Source organism: Oryzias latipes, chromosome 3 (assembly GCF_002234675.1).
Source record: "Oryzias latipes chromosome 3, ASM223467v1".
Classification (NCBI taxonomy): domain Eukaryota; kingdom Metazoa; phylum Chordata; class Actinopteri; order Beloniformes; family Adrianichthyidae; genus Oryzias; species Oryzias latipes.
The window spans coordinates 30386519-30405960 of record NC_019861.2 but is presented as its reverse complement, the minus strand read 5'-3'; the positions used below and the strand labels follow the sequence as shown (position 1 = coordinate 30405960).

At 38.2% G+C, this 19442-nt stretch overlaps 1 protein-coding gene across 2 annotated transcripts in view; it reads left to right on the top strand.

The window, feature by feature from the left end:
• Nucleotides 1-19442, top strand: part of adcy7 (adenylate cyclase 7) — a 59832-nt gene that overhangs the window by 21623 nt on the left and 18767 nt on the right. For both annotated transcript variants that reach the window (XM_011493651.3, XM_011493645.3), the window contains exons 2-8: nt 6005-6699; nt 9003-9200; nt 10168-10332; nt 12217-12366; nt 15039-15199; nt 18800-18911; nt 19180-19307. In XM_011493651.3, coding sequence (XP_011491953.1) covers nt 6535-6699; nt 9003-9200; nt 10168-10332; nt 12217-12366; nt 15039-15199; nt 18800-18911; nt 19180-19307 — 1079 coding nt within the window. In that variant the 5' untranslated portion in view covers nt 6005-6534. The remainder of the gene's footprint in view (nt 1-6004; nt 6700-9002; nt 9201-10167; nt 10333-12216; nt 12367-15038; nt 15200-18799; nt 18912-19179; nt 19308-19442) is intronic.

Genomic DNA, 19442 nt, shown 5'->3' with positions numbered 1-19442 from the left:
CATTCTGAATGAATAATGTTTGTTCCATAAACATGTTGAAGATGGCTCTTTGAACAGCTTTGTTACAGCAGATTATATTGTCACGTATTTCTGCTGCATGATCATGGTTGCTTCAGGTTTTGCGTTGGCTCATCCTTAGCTGCAGATGTTGGGGGTTATTGTTTATTATTATTATTTTATAATTTACGTTTGAGTACTGCTTGTTGTCCCAAGGACTATTTATGGCTTTATCATTGGTGGTGTTGGTGGACTGAACCACTGTGCACACAAAAGGGCTGTCTGGCTGCCGTGTTACAGGGTGGAGTGTGGAATGTGAGGAAACCCAAAACAGGGATGTGGCTCACTATAATAACTGGAAACAATGACCCTTCTCACTGAGCCACACATTTTTTTCTTTTCTTGGTGAAAATGGTGTTATTTGGTCAGTTCAAAGCAGTGCTTACTAAGTAACACAAGCCAAACGAAACTACCATGTTTGCTGTTAAATTGGAGGCACTGTGACGCTTTTTTAATGAGGCATTAAGTTCAAAAAGATGATATCTGTATATGCCAATGGATAGAGTTTAAGAAGAAAAAAAGTTTGAAAAGAATGTAGCTTGATTTTATACCCAACTATGAAAAAATGAAAGCTGCATGGTGGAACAGTGGCTACCGCTTTAGCGTCACAGCCTGAATGCTCTGGTTCAAATCCCGTCTGGGTCCTTTCTGTGTACCATTTCCATGGGTGGGTTTTCTCAGGGCACTCCGGCTTCCTCCCACAAACCAAAAATATGTTTTGTAGTTTAATTTGCAACTCTAAATTACTCCTAGGTGGACATGTGAGTGTGTGGCCCTTCAATGCCCAGGAAATTTCAGGGTGCACCCTGCCTTCGCCCAACAGTTGCTGGGATAGGCTCTAGCAACCTTGCTGCATGGAAACGATTCTTGTTTCAAACAGTTGTCAAAGATGTTCCATCAAAAGGTGTGTCTATACCATCAACAATCAAAATCATGTTAACAACAGCAAAAGGGGCGTTTGGAGGTATGAAGGTTAAAGTTGTGTGAAGTGTTTTCGTCTTTATCTGGGTTTCCAGACAGGTTTTAATGTTGTCGCTTTGATCGGTATTATAGTGTTAATGTTAAGTCTCTCTTAAATCGATAGATAGCCAAATTGTTATTTTTGTATTTTATATTTTATCTGTCTTGTGTTTGGTGGAAAGCCTGTTTACTTTCAAGGCCAGCTTGCAACCAAATCCTTTCTTATTTATTTTGTGCCATTTCTTTTTAGGCTTCAACACAGAATCATGCCTTAAGATTTTTTCAATAGCTCTTGATTTCTTCTATTTGAAACAAAGATTATAGTTGAAACTTTGATGCATTTGGACTAGTTCAGCCAAACTTCTCCTTTTGTGTAACTAGCTTTTAAGGTTATTAGGACTAGGGTCACTGCAAGCAACATTTTCCTTTTGTGAGACTGCAGGTGTTTTCATATCCAAACGGCACATGAGAAGGAAATGGGTTGGGCTAATCCAATCAGGGCCATTTCAATATTGGATTTGTCTCATGAATGATATGTTTAGATTTAAATTCGGTGGATCTTTAAATCAATAAACTCTTGTTGGAAGCGCTGTTTGTGTCGAGTATAACAATTGATGGCCTCACTTCTGTCTGTGTGCCTTTGGAAGCACATGTAGAGCGTTTGAGCAAAAACAGCCAACATCCATGGTCCTCTTGCTTCCACTTCCTGTATTCATCATAAGCAGTGGCATTTAAAGCCTCAAACCCAGAAGAAATAGCATCCTGTTAATAGTGTTAGATATCTCTTGGTGAGAGGAGCTAATTTAATACTAGTAGACAGCATATGTGGAGGAAAGGACAAGGAATGAAAAAATAAAGGGAAGCAGAATCTAATCCGTGCTTTATCATTGCTTTATAGAAAGGCTTGTTTAAGTGTTCACTATTTTCATCCAAACATGGTTTGACTGTTCCAAATGCTAATTAAACACCGCTGAACATAGTGACTTAAAACTTAGTTTTAAAATTGACTTTAGTAACATTTTAACTTTAATTAGCACTCACAATGACCTGTTTAAAGACCCAGTCCAATTATCTTCTGATGTATAGTAAAAGTGTTCCCAGTGCTCTTTTAATTATGATTATGCCGTTTAGCAAAAAATTAGGACGTAATTTTGGCAGACTGGCGACCTGTCCAGGATGTCCGCTGCGATAGGCTGCGGCAGCCCGGTGACCCCGAAAAGGACAAAACGGGTTAAGAAGATGAATGAATAAGTCAATTATTTCGGCAGAGCAGCAGTAGTTCAATGGAAGTTTGCCTCTGAGTAGTGGGCAGGACCGATGGCATGGAGCAACCCTGCCCCTCTTGCCGTCACCCATAACTGAGAGCTCTCTGTTTACACACTCTCCCGCTAGCTTGCAGCCCCTCCCACATCCAACCTAGCATTGCCAGTGCAACAAAGCAACATTAGAGCCAACCAGCCATACAGTTTTGAGCCAGATACCAGCTCGGACGAGGAAATCAAAGACCTACATGGATTGAGTTGTCTACAAGTGTATGCATCAGGATGGAGCGGAGCAGGGAGCTTGTGATGTCATGAATACACTCTTTTTAAAAATGCAATTTTTGTCTGCTCCTGATTCACAACGAATTGAATAAAAATACTCAGAAATGCAATTTTAATGTCCTCCATCATTAGAAAAAAATGCCACAAAACATGTTTAAAGCACCAGAAATGTGGTCTTTCCTCTATCCGAGCACCTCTAACCCTGAGCCTGTGCAATGCCAGCTGCGAATTGTGTTCGGCACTCTAACATGGATCGCTTTTTGCCCCTTTTTTTGGTTCAGCCCTTCTGAATAGCGCTCAAATCCAACCATAGAAGCAAAGGCATTTGCTTTGGAAAAAGCCCGCTTTGTCATTGTCCCTGTGAAAGGGCTTAAACTGGGCGCAGCGCTGGTTATCTAACTACATCCTCGGATACTGTTAGCTGAAAGTCAGAAAACAATGGATACTTACCTGAATTCATAATTTCTTTGAAAAAAAATTCAAAATTCAAAGTAAAGACTGTAAAGTAGAAAAAATTACATTGGTTCATTAGTTTCATTCTGTGGTGTTTCTAAATAGTTTATCTTTATAACCCCCAACCCCAGGTCACATAAATTATCAAACACTTAAACCCTTGTTCATTTGTTTGATATTCTAATACGCAGAAAAAAAAGCAGACAGTGACATTGTCTTTTAATCAGTGGCAGCTTTCAGACGATTTAGCTCTGAATGGGTGTTATGCGATTCTTTTAACTGTCAAGCTTGTTTTATGAAACGCTCGGTTCAGCACAGTTTCAGTCAGGCCCTCTGAAAGTCTCCACTGATGCGTACAGATTTGTCTCTTCTCCCAGCTCGGCGCCAAAACGTAACCGCAGGTCAGATGGTTCTGCCTTTTTGCCATGGTAACTTTAGAGAGGAAGCGTAGAAAGTGCAGTCTGGGCCTGGATATTCAACATCTGCTAAATGAGAGTTCCTGCAGTGTCAAATGGTCCTCTAATGATGACAAAAAACCTCTTAAGAAGGAAGTGCTTGAGTCATCTGAGCTTCAGCTTGCAGTGGATGATTTTCACAGTGGAATAGTGGGAAGATGCTTGGTATTCTTTCCCAAAGAACATTTTCTCTGCTTTTTAAGGAGGAACATACATTTACAGGTGGGAAAAATAAAAATTGAACACTTTGTTCTCAGATTGCACAATTTCCGTTATGATTTCAATTGGTTAAATCCAAAATAAGGTGACATATTGTCCCTTCTAATGATAATTTGAATCTTTATTAATACTTTTCCCTGTTCTAATCTGTGTTCTTCTTTGTGTTTGCCTTTCTATTTTTACCACTGCTTTTTAAATCTTATATCAAAACATTTTACAATTACCAGAGAGGACATGTATTCCTGGTTAGGTCACCCTTCACAAAGATTTTTACAATAACTCAAATGAGCATCCCGATTCAAACCATTCTACCACCAGCTGTTTGGCCCTGATTGGGGTCATGGGTTGCTATCTCGGCTGTATTCAGGCAAAGTCGCGGCTGAAACAGAAACATGATTTAAGATGTATGTTGAATAAATGCACCCATACCCTCGCATAACCAGCCACTAAACATCTCCTCCTCATTTCAGGCCAGGTGGTTTTTATTGATACAAGTGTTGGGCTTTTACTGCCTTTAGGCCGTCATTGGTGAGTTATCTGGAGGCTGACCCGATAGGATGGCAGGCATTCTGTCCGGCATCATCAGTGGAAAAAAAGAAGTGGTTGTAAAGAAGCGTTGGTTCGGTCATTACAGTGTATTTTATCACCGCATTACAAACCGAGGTGTGTGTGTGTGTAAGCGTTTCCCTCTCTTATATCGTTCTCCGCTCCATTATTCCTTTGATCTCTTCTTACAGCACCTTACTGTTGTGATGCGTCGAACAAACATGAAGCCATGTTACACAAAGGAACAGAGCAATTTCAGGAAATGAGTTTTTTATTGACAGTAGAGCAAAGTTCACCGTTTCTGCAGACTTCTGGCAGCAGTGTATGAATCAATGTCCTATTAACTGAAAACATGATTGTATGAAAAATTAAAAAACATTTTTTTTCTTTTTCATAGTTAAATGTATATTTTGTCTCCAATAATCGAATCCATTCCTCTTTTTTCTATTGGTTTCCTCTTGTTTCATCTGTAATGAATAAATCAATTATAGTCCCTTTCAGTTCATCTGAAAGCCTTTAATTGTTTAAAGTGAGAAGAACATTCGACATCCATAATGTGCGCGCAGAACTTTCATCGTGTTCCAGATTAATTTAAAAAAAAAAAGGTTTTAGCCTGAAGCGGATCCTTTGTTCTCGATGGGATAAAGCGTAAATGACAGGTTTTATGGTTTTTATTTAATGTGTCAAGAATACACATGTGCTAAAAATGCAATCATTTAAACCGGAGGCTCCAGAGCCTCATGCAGCTCTTTTATCCATCAATTGTGGCTCCTTGTCTTTAAGAAAAATGCCAATAATTTGACTAAATAATGGGTTGGTAGTTTTTGGTTCATTTGTTTTAGTTTATTGAGTTTTGTTCATTTATTTTTAGATTTTTGACATGTCAGATAACAGCAAAATAAAGTTGAAGGGGTTTTCTTTTTTCTTTTTTTTAGAATAAACTTAAGGAACACATTCAGATCTTCTGCTGCACAACAATTTCTACTTGCCGTTAAGAGTCGAAGTGAAAGTATATAATTACAGTTACATGTAAAGATAAAAAAAAGCATTCCCCATCAATGTTGTTTTTGCATTAAGACATAATGACAGAAAGTTTGACTTTTTATATTTTTTAATTCAAATAAGATGCTGTGGCATCTTATTTGAGACAGGAAGTGTTTAATTTTGGAAGGAACTTTCAAAAAGTAAAAAAAAAGGAAATTTGTTTTAAATAGAAAAATATGTTTTATAATTCAAATGCTGTAACTATTTAAAAGGTGCATTTTATAAATAAGTGGCCACAACAACATAAATGAAGTGTATTTTTTCGGGAACTTGGCTGCTCTAAGTGGTTTTTGGTCAGTAAGAAACTTGATTAAATGGCCCTTTTCTTGCTGAAGATTGCAGTCTATGTTTTCTCATACCTGCACCTCCACATTCATATATATCTATTTTATAATTTAATATGCTTGTTGAGAAGAATATTTTAAAAGAATATTAAAAAAAAAGATTTTCAATCTAATAGAATTAAATTGACTTTTCCCATTGCCAGTGAAGTTGCATTGTAGCTTTGTGGTTATGAGCTTTTATCCTCCAGCAAATGGTGACCATGCTTTATGGATTGCTGTAATTGTGTGGTCCATTTATGAATAAGCTTACACTCATGAGCAGCCCAGATAAATATTTTTCATTCTCACAGTGCTGAGTCACATCAAAAGCCTGAATACACATGGTTTTGCTTGAGTATAAAGTCATCCAATTCTATTTTTTGATGTGTTCTTTTTTTTGCAGGTGCTTCTGATACTGCAGCAGCTGACCCCTTCTGCTGGAATCACACTTGACCTCTGTTGTGGCCCTCATCAGCTCCATTTTTCCTTCCACCTCCTCCTCCATATCCCTCCTACTCCTCCGTATAATCCCCTCCCCTGCTCTGTGTCTCATAGCCCCTTGCTTATTACTCTAACCCACTGACAGGAGCAAGGCAGGATTTGGCGGAGGATGAAGCGGGTCTGGTTTCCAACACCAGACAGGGGATAGACGACACAAAAGAATCAGCCAAGGAGAGAAGAGGAGCGCAGGACAGAAAGAAAGGACAGCAAGTGAGGAGAGCAACAACAAAGCAGTCTGGGGAAAATCGAACAAGATGCCACTGTGGAGAAAAAAATGAACTTTCTCTTCGTCCTCATGAACTGTCAATGTGTTCCTTAATCCAGTTTTGGACTTTTTTTCATCACTGTTTAGTCCACTATCACAAAAAAAGTTGTAGAGACCGAGTTCTACCCTGTCTGTAACCCATAATGCCTCTGTAAGAAGTGTTAGCCATGCCTACCAAGGGAAAGTACCTGCTGAACAACCAGGAGCTCAAAAATGAGGCACTCTACCGCAAATTCTCCTGCATCAGCCAGTATCAGCCGCTGGTTCTCCTGCTGGGCCTCTCCATCCTCTCCTGTGGAACTCTGCTCATCCTCTTTTTTGCCCTTGGACTGGTGAGTTTAAGAATAATTGAGTTGGGGTTTAGTTTATTTTTCGAAAAAAGTTTTAGTTGCACAAAAACAGATTTGTATTTACAAATTTATTCACCAGATTAGAAGTGATCTGTGAAAGTTTTCCCTCAGCCATCCAACAGGGTGGAGCATTTTCTATTGAGTCATGGGTCAAGGTCAACAACTAAATGTTTTCTAAAAAGAAAATGTAAACTTGAAGTGCAGTTGAAATTGCATACATTTAACACTTGAAGCTTTAGAGAAAAAACAAAAACAACAATTGAGAGGAACTTGCTGTATTGGTGACTGCCGTTGAGCTCAAAGTAACAGAGATAGAGATGCAGGAAATTGTTCTGAAAATCTTGGAAACTGAAATATAAAAATGTTGAATTTGACAAAACAATGTGTCTGCTGGACTGTAAAAAGGGGAAATGGTGCTTCTGTGAGTTCTGCAGATTGGGAGCATGCTGTTGATTTTGGCATGAAAAGCAGCAGTTCAGTGAGTCCAGCCAGTCATATAGTGATCTGACAGCTTCTGTCAGCAAAGATTATATTACTCTCTCCTCTTGGAAAAGCCAGCTTAACCTTCCTCCTATTATGTGGCTGCAAGCTGTGGCACACTCCCTTATTCTTTTGTTTCCATCTGACACAATGGCTCAGTTCCTCTTGTATATCTCTAATAATTTTACATGCATGGACAGTCACGTGCATGCACATGCTTCTGTTTGTGTGTTTTTTTTATACAATTCTAGCTTTTAAAATGACTTCTCCTTTTAAAATCCATCTTTAGACTGAACCAAGTACCTTAAATGATTTAAATATACCTTTACATGCGTTACGTTGTAAATACCAAAGTCCCTTATACCCCTGAAAATCATTTCCTGAAGTGTTTTTGTCCATTTTCCATGTTTTTCTAATGAAACAAAAGTGGACACAGAGGTGAGAGCATTGCCAGCGGTACTGAAGAGGCAGGAGAGAAAAAAAAAGAAGCACATAAAGAACACTTGTTAAATGGAAAGGGGAGCCACAGCACTGTTCAGAAGGGATGGGGGGGTGCAGTGTCAATATATTCTTATATAATTCCTCTTTTGGGTTGGATGCCAGGAGAGCCTTATTCTGATGTTTCGAGGAAATCTCAGTTCTGCGATGGTAATTGGAGATTGCATGTGACGTAAAGCTGTATTATAGTGTGTGTTTTAGATCAGCTTCAAGAGGCTGCATGGGGAGATTAGTGTGGTGTGCTTCTCTTATAACCTAAATTGTTTCCATATGCTTCTCCCTACCTGTCTACATTCTGTTGCTAATGAATTCAATTCCTTAACGCGAGGCTTGTTGTAAGAAGCCCTTGCATTTGTTAGTGAATATTCAAGAAAAAAGGAAATACTAGATATCTTAAACAGTTTTGTTTTGTTAGTTTGTTTAAACTAATTTTTTTTTGTCTGTCCAGTTTGAATCCTGATGAAAAATATACCTCTTTTTTTTGTTGTTAAAAGGCTACATCAAGAAATACAGTTTCACAGGAAAGTGAAAGTGGTTTAGTTGAGATCCTTTCTTTGCCGGTGCTGTCATGGTAACCAGAAAGCTCAGCGTACAATGCAGAGATGGCCTTCTCTGCTTAGAGATCTATTAACACTGACTTTGTGCATCTGCCTCATTCTTGTGCTCTTTTAACCCCTTGTTTTCTCTAGTGCTTCCCTCCAACTCCCACTCCTGCTCCCACTTGCTCCCAAAACATTTCCTCATTATGCAAGCACATTAAGCAACACTTGTTGCTGCTACAGCTGCATTCACGGACAAGATAATCACATTCTTTCAGATGGCATCTTATTTTCAACGATTCATCCAGGAAAGTCATCAGAAATGTGCAAGCCATGTGCAAAGGACATATGAAAGAACAAAACATTTGTGTTTTCATGCACTAAATAGAGATAATATCTTTTAAGTTGCACATGTTAAAAATAAACATATCTTTGTATATATCTATATGTTATCATTATTGTGCTGTGAGATGCCTTTTTCTGCTGCCTTCTTTCTGTCGACGGTTCATATTTTCTACTCTATTGTGCTAATTCTGCCTTTAAAACTGCTGTGTGAAACTGTCAGCTGTCGTCTATTAAGGCTGACACCTTATTTTAGAAGGACTTCAATTAACACTTTTAAATACCAGTGTGTGGGCGGCTCACACAGCAGATGCAAAAAGGTCAAACTGTGTGTACACAAATAAGCACGCACAAAAAGAGACTGCACAATTCTTCATGGCCGTGTGTATAACGTGTGTTTATTCTTCCCTCTTGTTGACGGTTCAGAGTGCAGGGCGACATTGTGCCTTTGTGGGCGTGGTGAGCGGCAGCCTGAGTGTCTTCTTGGTGGTGTTCGTGCTGGTGTGCACGGAGCTGCTCTCACAGCGATGGAGGCTTCTGCTGGGCCTGGTGGTCTGGGCCACACATCTCATCTTAGGATACACCTTCATGTTCAGCAGCCCCATCGTCATGCCCTGGGACCAGGTACCACACCTTCTAAGTAAAGAGACGATCATTTTGATTCGGAATGGTTGTGGTCATTTACTCTTTAAAGACCCACTCCCATCATAGTTGGATCATTTGTAAAAAGCATTTCCAGTAGTCTTTTATTTATGAGGAAAACAACGCATCTGGATCGAATCGCCTACAAGGGGTTGCATCAAAATGGTGTGAAGCAGGGAGCTTGTGGCCCGTCCATTGCATTTTCTATGTAAATAATACTATGTTTTTCAGCATTTTTTTTTTCTGCTTCTGATTCACATTGGTCAAATAAAGAAATACTCAGAAATGCAATTTAAAGATCAGTTTTCTTTATGTATGTCCTCCATCATCAAAAATATGCAACAAGAACATGTTAAAACCACAATTTTTATTGGAGTGGGTCTTAAGTAAAGACATTTTTCAGTGATTTTCCAATACTTTTGGAAGTTATTGGGTATGTCTGAATTCCTGCTCTAATCCCTAACTGATAAAAAAAAACTATATAGTGCGGGACTATGTAGTGCCCTGGATTTTAAAACCAATTCGGACACCATGCTCAATACTTTTTTTTTAAAACGGCGAATATGACGTCATCAAATTCATAAAGACAAAATCTAATGATAGGAGCATTTTGGGACGATCATTTATGAGTCCGTTGTCTTCTGAAGGTAAAAACGTTGATGGTTTATTAAAAAATTACATTTAAATAAATGTTTAGGCATAAACTGTGCAGACACAATGCATTGTGGTCTATATTCACCAATCTAGTGAGCATCACAGTGGTTTTTTACAGAGACTTCTGGGAAATTTCTAGGGCACTCGATTTTGGAATTGTAGGTTCAGACAGCACAACAAAATGGCGAACCCACTAGATAGTGAGTAGGGAAGGAATTCGGACACAACTATTGGCTCTTTCAGTGTGAAAATGTGGAGGACACAGTAACATTCATGTCTTTCTTTATTTTCTCAGGTGCCTTTCTTCCTCTTCATCATCTTCACAGTGTACACCATGCTGCCATTCCAGTTATGGTACGCTGTGGTGCTGAGTGCCATCTCCTCCCTGTCTCACATTTTGGTACTCACACTGCGCCTCACAACTTACAGCGTTGACTCCACCCAATATCTTACCAACCAGGTGAAGCAGTAAAGACCTGTATGCTTGTTACTCACTGTCTGCTAATGTATGTGTTTTTGTATAAACATTTTGGTAAATTTGGTTAAAAAAGGCTCTCATTCTAAATCAAATCAAACTGTATTTATAAAAAAAGTGCTTTTTTTAATGTTATGAGCAGCTTAAAGTGCTTAAAAAAAGGTAGCCACATAATTTAAATTGAAACCAACCCTTTGCCCCTATGAAAGAAAATCTTTAAAAATGTTTGGAAAATTTTCGTCAATACTTAAAAAAAGGGAAAAAAATGTTGTTAGCACTTAAATAGTATTGTTTATTTTTTTTAAATCAAAAGTTCCCACAAGTTTCCCTTAAGGTTCATCTGTAATGTTTTGACACTGTAACTCCAGCATTAATCCATCCTTTTGTTTTCTATGATCAGGAGAAAACCTTTCAAGTTATAAACCTTTGAAGTAAACAAGAGACATTTCAGTATTTTCATGTGTTTATATTTGTTATATTCAAAGTTAAAAGTTAAAAAATGACAACTGCAAAACTTTCTGCCACATCCTATCATTTGAAAGATTCAGTCAATCAAGTTATATTTATTTAATAAGCATTCAAAAAGAACCGAATTTGATAAACAAGTATACAATATGTAGTATATAAAGATAAAGTTAAAACATAATTTAAAATCAAAATGTATCATGAAGCTTCTGCGAGTTAAAATCCAGAGAATAAAAAAAAGTCTTCAGATGTGACAAACATAAAATGTGTGCGAAGGGACTCCTAGAGTTTTGGATCAGTGACGTCAAAAGCCGCCGTTCCCAAAGCATTCTTATGTTTTGATCTTAGAACTTGCATCAGATGTTGTTTTAAGGATTGCAACGCCCTAACGGTGTTTAGGAGAGTTACAACCTCATTAAAGTATAAAAGCCTTCGCAAGCTTTACAAAAATGAATTATTAGTTGCAATTCTGCAGCAGCACCTAATTCTATGAGCCCAAAGGTTTTCCCACAACCACAGGGGTCATTTTTAATAGTAGATGCTAAATTTAAGCTGAATCAGAAGAAAGAGTCTTAGAAAAGCTTATTTTAAATGGTTTGATATCATTTTTTATAACAATTTTGCTTATGGAATACCTTGATATGTAAATTAGGACATTGGTCTGATTTATGCAAATTAAAGTCCCTCTCAGATTATCTTTTGATTTCTTGTAAAAGCGTTCCCAGTGTTCCTTTACTGATGATTATGTCATTTTTGCCAAAACAAAAACCCTGTGTCTTTTTTTAGGAAGTAGTTTCTGCAGAGCAGCAGCAGAAGTTCATTAGAAATGCACCTCTGAGTTGTGGGCAGGAGTATTGCAGTGGAGTTAGCCCACCCCCACTTCCCATCATCCCTTTGTTTCCAAGCTCTCCCGCTAGCTTACAACTCCTCGCAACCCCAACCAAACGGATACAACAAAAAATATCGAAGCTATCCAGCCGGAAAACCAGTTGCCAGCTCACACCAGGAAAACAAAGACGTACATTAATCTACGGTAGTTGTCCACAAGGGGATGCATCTCAATGGGAGCTTGCAGCCCGCCCAGCGTTTTTTCTAAGTCACACCGACAAGCTTTTTTTTAAACCGCATTTTTTCGTCTGCTCCTGATTCATAACGATTTTAATAAAGAAAAATTTAGAAGCAATTTTAGGCTTAACTTCCTTAGTGTATGTCCTCCATCACCAGAAAAATGGCATAAGAAAATGTTAAAAACACTCTGAGTGGGTCTTTAAACTGTACATGTACAGTATTTGCAGCGTTTACATTTTTGGTTGAATTTAAGAATATTTCTTTAGGAAAAGCTTTAGTTTATGAACTTTTGTGATTCCAAACATCATATTTCTTGTTGTGCGTCTCTTTCTGCAGCTTCTGTCCAATGCCGTGGTGTTTCTCTGTGGCAGCGCAGTGGGAGCCTTTCACAAGGTCCTAATGGAGAAAACTTTACGGCAGACTTTTCAAGATACTCTGAGGTGCCTGAGCATGCGGATGAAGCTGGAGATAGAAAAGAGACAACAGGTTGGGATAATACAGCGGCCTTCAAAAATGTGTCTATCAGTTGCATTTCCAGTTAAATAGATGCTTGAAAGGAGACGGTGCAATGTTTCCAGAGGCTTTTACTGTGGGTTATGTAAGATAAGGGTTGTTCAACAGCATTTTGTTTTCTAAAGAACTTGCTAGTATACTTAATGTACTTTCTCAAGAGGAAATTTGTGCAACTTTTTCCCTGCAGTTTGTCAAATTATAAACTAAAAAGAGACAAACAGTAAGGATGAATGATGAAAATGGAATGGCTCATCAGTAATTGTTATCTCTATGCTAGTCTTTCATTTCTCAGCCCTGCCTCATTGTGACATCCTCTTTGATGCTTCACTGGGACTAACAAATCTCCCACCGACTGCATTTTCCTGTGATGCTGTCAAAATTAGGCTCATCTGTACAGTGTCTCTGAAGCTTTTTAAAAAGCTGTTTTTCTCATTTTGCCATTTAGGCATGGCTTTGCTCTACCCGAGACATAAACCGCGCTGACGGGAAGCTTCAGTGTTGCCTAGCAGGAGAGAAAGGAATGACATTATCGTTAACATTTAGGGCTCCTGTTGTGTTTGAACTGGGGCTGTGGGGTCTACAGTCAGTCAAAGAGAGCTAAATGCTGAGCTGCACCGAAAACTCCCACAGTGTTCCACATAAATTGGGCAAGAGAAGCTCAGCGCCTTCCCTTGAAATGTATTGTAGGAGGACTTATAAAAACTTGACTTTTCTTTTAAAATCGAATTAAACAAAAGTAGCAAAAATGTGTTAGAACTGAGTCTCCTGCTGTGTCTACTTGCTATGGTTTAAGAACTCGAGCACATTTTTACAAGGATTATATATGTGAGTGGCACATTGTACATGCATACAGTATTAGAGTCTGCATACTGTATACAACATGCAAGTATACGCCTTTTGTTGGCAAGTATATGCCATTTACCATTTGTATTAGTCAACGCCTTTGTCACTACTGCCCTTTCATGTGAAAAAGGAGCAAACATGTACAGGGCATGCAGGTGGCCCGCACAAAATGTCAAGAATTGTAGACCATTCTGTGAGCCTGTAGAGCCGAAGTATTTGTGCACATTTTTCGTACGGGCATGCTGCACACAGTCATGGCCAAAAGTTTTGAGAATGATACATATATTAGTATAAGCATATTGCTAGTGTAAACAATTAAGTAGAAACTTTTCCAATTTCCAATGACTGTACAACATGTAAGGGTGAAGTAGGTGAGATGCAGCCGGTTCCTATGGAAACTTGCGCACTGCTCAAGCAACCCATTAGCGCTGTTCAAGGGAAAAGTGTGTGCTTCTTGTTTGCACCCTGACTGTTAGAAATGAGACAATCAGAGTGTAGGTTGTGTGGAAATCCAATAGGCACTTGCATATCACCTGCACATCCTGCAGCATTTCTACTTAGGAGTCAGTGAGCGCACCCTACCACCCACTAGTGTAGTGTGCACAGCATCATCTGTACGTCATAAGTAAATGGTGTATGGCGTATCATTGGCCCAAAGTGCTCTACAGTCACAGTCCCATTCACACAATGATGGCGGCTCTGCTGCTGAACACTGGCGCCAACCTTCGACCAGTGGCAAAGTGGGGTTCAGTGTCTTGCCCAAGGAAACGTACCTTCCATTTTCATGAAGTCCTTTAAGGTGGTCGTACGAGCCTCAAGGGAAGTGCAATTTACACCTGCGCTCCCCCTTAAGATGCAGCCGCTCCTCTCTACAATCCCACACCTTCGGGCCTGAACAACCCAAAACCTGGCAGAGGCTTTTTGGGGGGTGGACCTGTATGGGTGCATGTGACCAATACATGTGACTAAGGCAGTAGTTTTGTTGTGAAAACAGCTGAGTAAAAAACATTTTTTCTCTTCATATAGACGCAAATCTCTAAATGTCTATGTAATTAGTTTATTTTTAATTGAGGTTAAGATTTTTTAAATGTCCCTGTTTTTTTGCAGTTACACTTTTAGTTCTTTTTTCTCATTCACTCATTCAACAGTTCTGTTCCACTATGTTGGGAAATTTCAAAAGTAAATGTGGAATTAAATTTTTAAGTTTTTAAATTTAAGTAATAATATTACTTTTACATTTCCTATGTCCTTCAGCAAAAACTTTATAAATTCAATTGAGTGTATAATCTCACTCCATTTATTTTTATTATCACTGCCAAACTAGAAAACCAATACAATTTGATTAAATCCTAGTTTGATCTAATTTCACTTAAAAACGATTCACTAAATGAATTAACATTTCTTGTTTATTAAGTCAAAAATGCTTTTTTATTTGGGTCTTTTTCTTTATTGGTGAGAATTCACAATTTCATTAATTAAATGTCACCTTTGTTAACTTTTAATCATAACAGAAATTGGTTTCAGAATGGGAAAAAACATCTATGTTTAATCAAATCACAATTGAATTGGTTTTGTTTCAATTTAAATTAATATAAATAAAGCATAAAACATTATCCACAAAATGCTTAAAGATTGAAAAACATGGAAAGCATAAAATAATGTCTTACTTTATTTTTTTTTTCGAGGGGGGGTATTTTAATCCATTGATTTCTTAGTAGGTAGTAGTTTAACTCTCTTGAAATTTTTTCTTCTTTTTTTTAAACAAATCTACCAATTTACCTGTTGTGTCATTGTGTTTGCAGGAGAACCTGCTGCAGTCTGTGCTTCCTGTCTACATCTCCATGAAGATGAAGCTTGCGATTATGGAGCGCTTGCAAGACTGTAAAGACAAGGAAGAGCAGCAGCGACTGGTCAAAGACAACAACTTTCACAGCCTTTATGTAAAGAGGCATGAAAATGTCAGGTAAGAACCACAAAGACTTTAAATACCATTTTAAATACTTCCTATTTTTATCCAAGTTAAAAAGTTTGACTTTAAACTTTGAATGAATAAAAAACGTAATTTTTTTTAAATGACAGATCAAGGGGCAGCTGAAGCTAAACTTTTGTTCTTTTATAATAAGTTTATTCACCAAAGATAAGACACACAATTGTTAGTTGTTACCCACAAAAATCAATGAATAAATTTCAAATTATTTCCTCCTGAGCTTTTTAGCGTATTTGATCTATTGTAAAAGCGTTCCCAGTGGACTTTAAGTTATGACAGACATTTTTAGCCCAAATCAAGAGACCTATTCTTTTGTAGGAGATAGTTTCTGCAGGCGTTCCCAGCTCTGAGATTAGGGTGGGAGTGTTGGCGAGCCCCGCCTCCCCCCCGTTGCTATAAGAGCTCGGAGCAGGGAGCTTGTGGCCCGGCCAGCGTATTTTCTAAGCTCTTTTTCAAACTGCTTTTTTTTGTGTCTATTATTTGAATGAAGAAATACTCAGAAATGCACGTTTGTAGATTGATTTTCTTGATTTATGTCCTCCTCTAGCAGACAGATACAACAAGAACATGTTACAAACCAAAAACAATAAAGTCGTTGATATGGGATGCAAAATAAAAAAGTAAAAAAGCAGCTGTTAAAGTTTGTCTTTTCTGAAGTTCATTTCCTGCAAATATGTATGTATTTTAGATTAGATTTATTTCAAACTATGCAAAAAACAAATAAAAAATACAATCACCATCTTCAATGCTTATGAAAAAAGTCCTGATTTGACTAAATAAAAATAAAAATTATACATTTTTGAAGAACAGAGGCCAATGCTTATTTAAGCCTATCCATTTTCTTTTTACAAATTAATCAATAATATTCCACATAATTAAATCTTCTCTTTTTCCACAGTCAACCTTTTAGAGTCAATAATAAGCTATTACATTGTTTTTGTTAGTCCTTCTTAGAATTTTAGAACAGTTTCTCTTCAAGTTTGCTAGTAAGTTGTTTAATGTCCGGGCATTATACGTTGTATATATTTGAGCTAAGGTAGGCAGTGGTGACCAGGCGGCCCATGTTCTCTTCGGGTTCATGATAAGGTGTTGACTGATAGACGGGGCCTCTCACTTTTTCCCTGTCATTACCACAGTCAAAACAGTGGTTAGCTGTGTTGGCAGTCTGACAAAGCACTAGTCAGAGTGTTGAACAGGAGAAGATTTTGCAGCAACTGTGTTCCTCTACTGACGGAGCCATAAACAGCTCCGCTGAAAGTTGCATGCTTTTATTTTTTTCTCTACAATCTTTATGTACTTTCTGGGCCATGATATCAGACTGAGTAGATTTGTACAGAACACTTGTCACGTTTTGGTTATCTTGAGTTTGTTGCAAAGGCAAGTAATTGTTTATTTATTTTTTTCTGTGTGATTTGAGCTCTTATCAGTGAGAAGTCCCAAAAGCAAATGCGTCACATCACACTGTCCTTTATCGAGCAACTACTGACAGATTATCTGAGTTCACTATCAAGTTATGCTGAAGTTTGAAGTTCATACTGAGACCAGTCACTGTAAAACAGCCCGAGGAGCTGTCCTTGGCTTAAACACTCATTCTCTTCTATGTGGGGTCTCTTAATGGCACTCCTCCAGATCAAGTAACAGAGTATAAATATCTTGGAATCTGGCTATCACAATGATATCACTATCACTGGAATCTCGTTGACCATTTGCAGTCAAAGATTAAGTCAAAATTAGGATTTCTTCACAGAATGCGTTCCTCTCTCACTTAAATGGTGAACATTTACTGAAAACAAATTGGATCTTCTTTCCCATTCTGCCATTTGATTTATAACAAATGCTCCCTTCAAAAACCACCACTGTTCCCTATACTCTTCACTAAATTGGACTTCCTTTTTCACTCGACGTGAAATCCACAGGTTGCTATTAATTATCAAAACTCTCCTTGGCCTTTATCCTCCTTATTTGAGTCAGCTTTTGCACACTTTGTCTCCTATGTACAACACTTGGTCTGCAAAACTGATGCTGTTAACAGTGCCTAAGTTAAACTCATTTTTGGGATCTTTATCCTTTCCGTCTGCAGCACCCAGAGACTGGAAAAATGGACAAAAACACCTATAAATGGAGACTTTTATTTAAAAGACAGTTTCTAATGGTTGTAATAATTTTAATTATTTTTATGATTGTCTGTGTTGCTGCTGTTTTATCCTGATTTTTGTTCTGTCTCTCTTGTAAGATGTTATTATTTTAATTTTTTTTCTTGCCTTTTCCCAGGCCACAGTTGAAAATAAGAATTTCTTTTCTTAATCTGTCTTGCCTGGATTAACAAAGGTTAAATAAAAATAAATAAAATAAAAGGTCAAATTAGGATATCACTCTTCAACATGTGGATAGCTAATGGCTATTAATGACACTTAATGAATGCTCTCTGTCTCAGCATTGAACCAGATGAACCTCATAGCTCTTAATCAGTCAATTATCAGGTTGACTGAAGGTTAACGAAAGACGGGTCGATTGGTTTTATCTGACAGGTGACCATGAATCAAAGTAAGGTGCAGAGAAGATTTAGATAAAAGCTTTAAAAAAAAAAACTACAGCATGGAGATGGGGACAGGGGGAACATGCTAATGTTTATATTTATTAAAATCCCACTCCGATCATCTTTTGGGCGTTTTTGAGCGTTCCCAGTGGGTTTTTAGTTATAATTATGCAGTTTTTAGACAAAATTAAAAACCCGTGTCATTTTTTTGGGACATAGTTTCTGCAGAGCAGCAGAAGTTCATTAAAAATTCACCTCTGAGTTTTGGGCGGGACTGTTGAGACAAAGCAACCCCGCCCCTCCTTTCCATCACGCATCTGTTACACGCTCTACAACCAACTTACAGCTTCTCACCCAAAATTGCCGGTGCAACAAAACAGCAAGCAACATCGGAGCTATCCAGCTGTGCAGATTCTAGCTCAGATCAGGAAAACAAAGTCGTGCATGGATATATTTGTTTGCAAATGGCTGCATCAGAATGGACCAGAGCAGGGAGCCTGTGGCCTGCCTAGCCTATTCTTTTTACCTCACAGCTAAAAATGCCACAAATAGCGACTTGTCGTAATTTTGGGCAGGCACACTCGGCAGTGTTTTACAGGTTACTCCCCTAGGGCGGTCAGTCAATTAACTCACCTGCTCAGCGTCCTATTTAAGCCCAGGTGCGCAGTTGTTCATTCTTTCTTACCTTCAGCGCTCATTCTTCGCCCCCCACCCTCCCCGGCTTCCACCTGTGGGCTCCGTTGAGGGGGTTTCTGTTACCCGAAAGTTTTATGGAAAATTATCTCATGGAATTGAACGGAGCCTTATGCCAAATGAAAGATGTGAATGCCAACTTAAAGAATGGGAAAATTAAGTATGTGAAATAAATATTTCTTACTGCAAGAGTTGTCTGAATGAAAAATATGTTAAAAACATAATTTTCATTGGAGTGGGTCTTTAAACACACTAGATATGAAAGCATAATAGAGAATATTTGTTGAATTTTTAACACATTTGTAATTTATTTTTTCTGAAATGTTGAATAAATCCTTGTGTTTCAGTATCCTTTATGCCGACATCGTTGGCTTCACCCGTTTGGCAAGTGACTGTTCTCCCAAGGAGCTTGTCATTATGCTCAATGAGCTGTTTGGCAAGTTTGATCAAATTGCAAAGGTGAGGTAAATTTTAGCGAATCGTGGGTTTCGCTAAACTGTGAAAATTTTTTGCATTACTAAGATTAGAGTACGGTTATAAGTATTCAGATTTGTGACAGAAATATTCCGTTTTCTCATCACAGATTAAGCGTGAGTTAAGAATTAAGCCTGATGAGGCGCTTTTCATCCCAGAAGACTGTGATTGCTTTGTATTTGATTTGATTTGTATGCTTTTGTTCTGATTTCATTCTTAGTTTTGTTATTTGGTTGTATTTTTTCATTTTCAGGAAAATGAATGCATGAGAATCAAGATCCTGGGGGACTGCTACTACTGTGTGTCTGGGCTGCCGGTGTCGCTGCCGAGGCACGCCAAGAACTGTGTCAAAATGGGCCTGGACATGTGTGAAGCTATCAAGTGAGTTATGCCACACCTCAGTCAGAATTACATGCAGAAGTTTGCTAGCACATGTAATCTGACTACATGCATCAAGACTTTACATACAAAAGTATGAAAGCTAACATATCATGATCACAAACTGCCCTTTTCTGC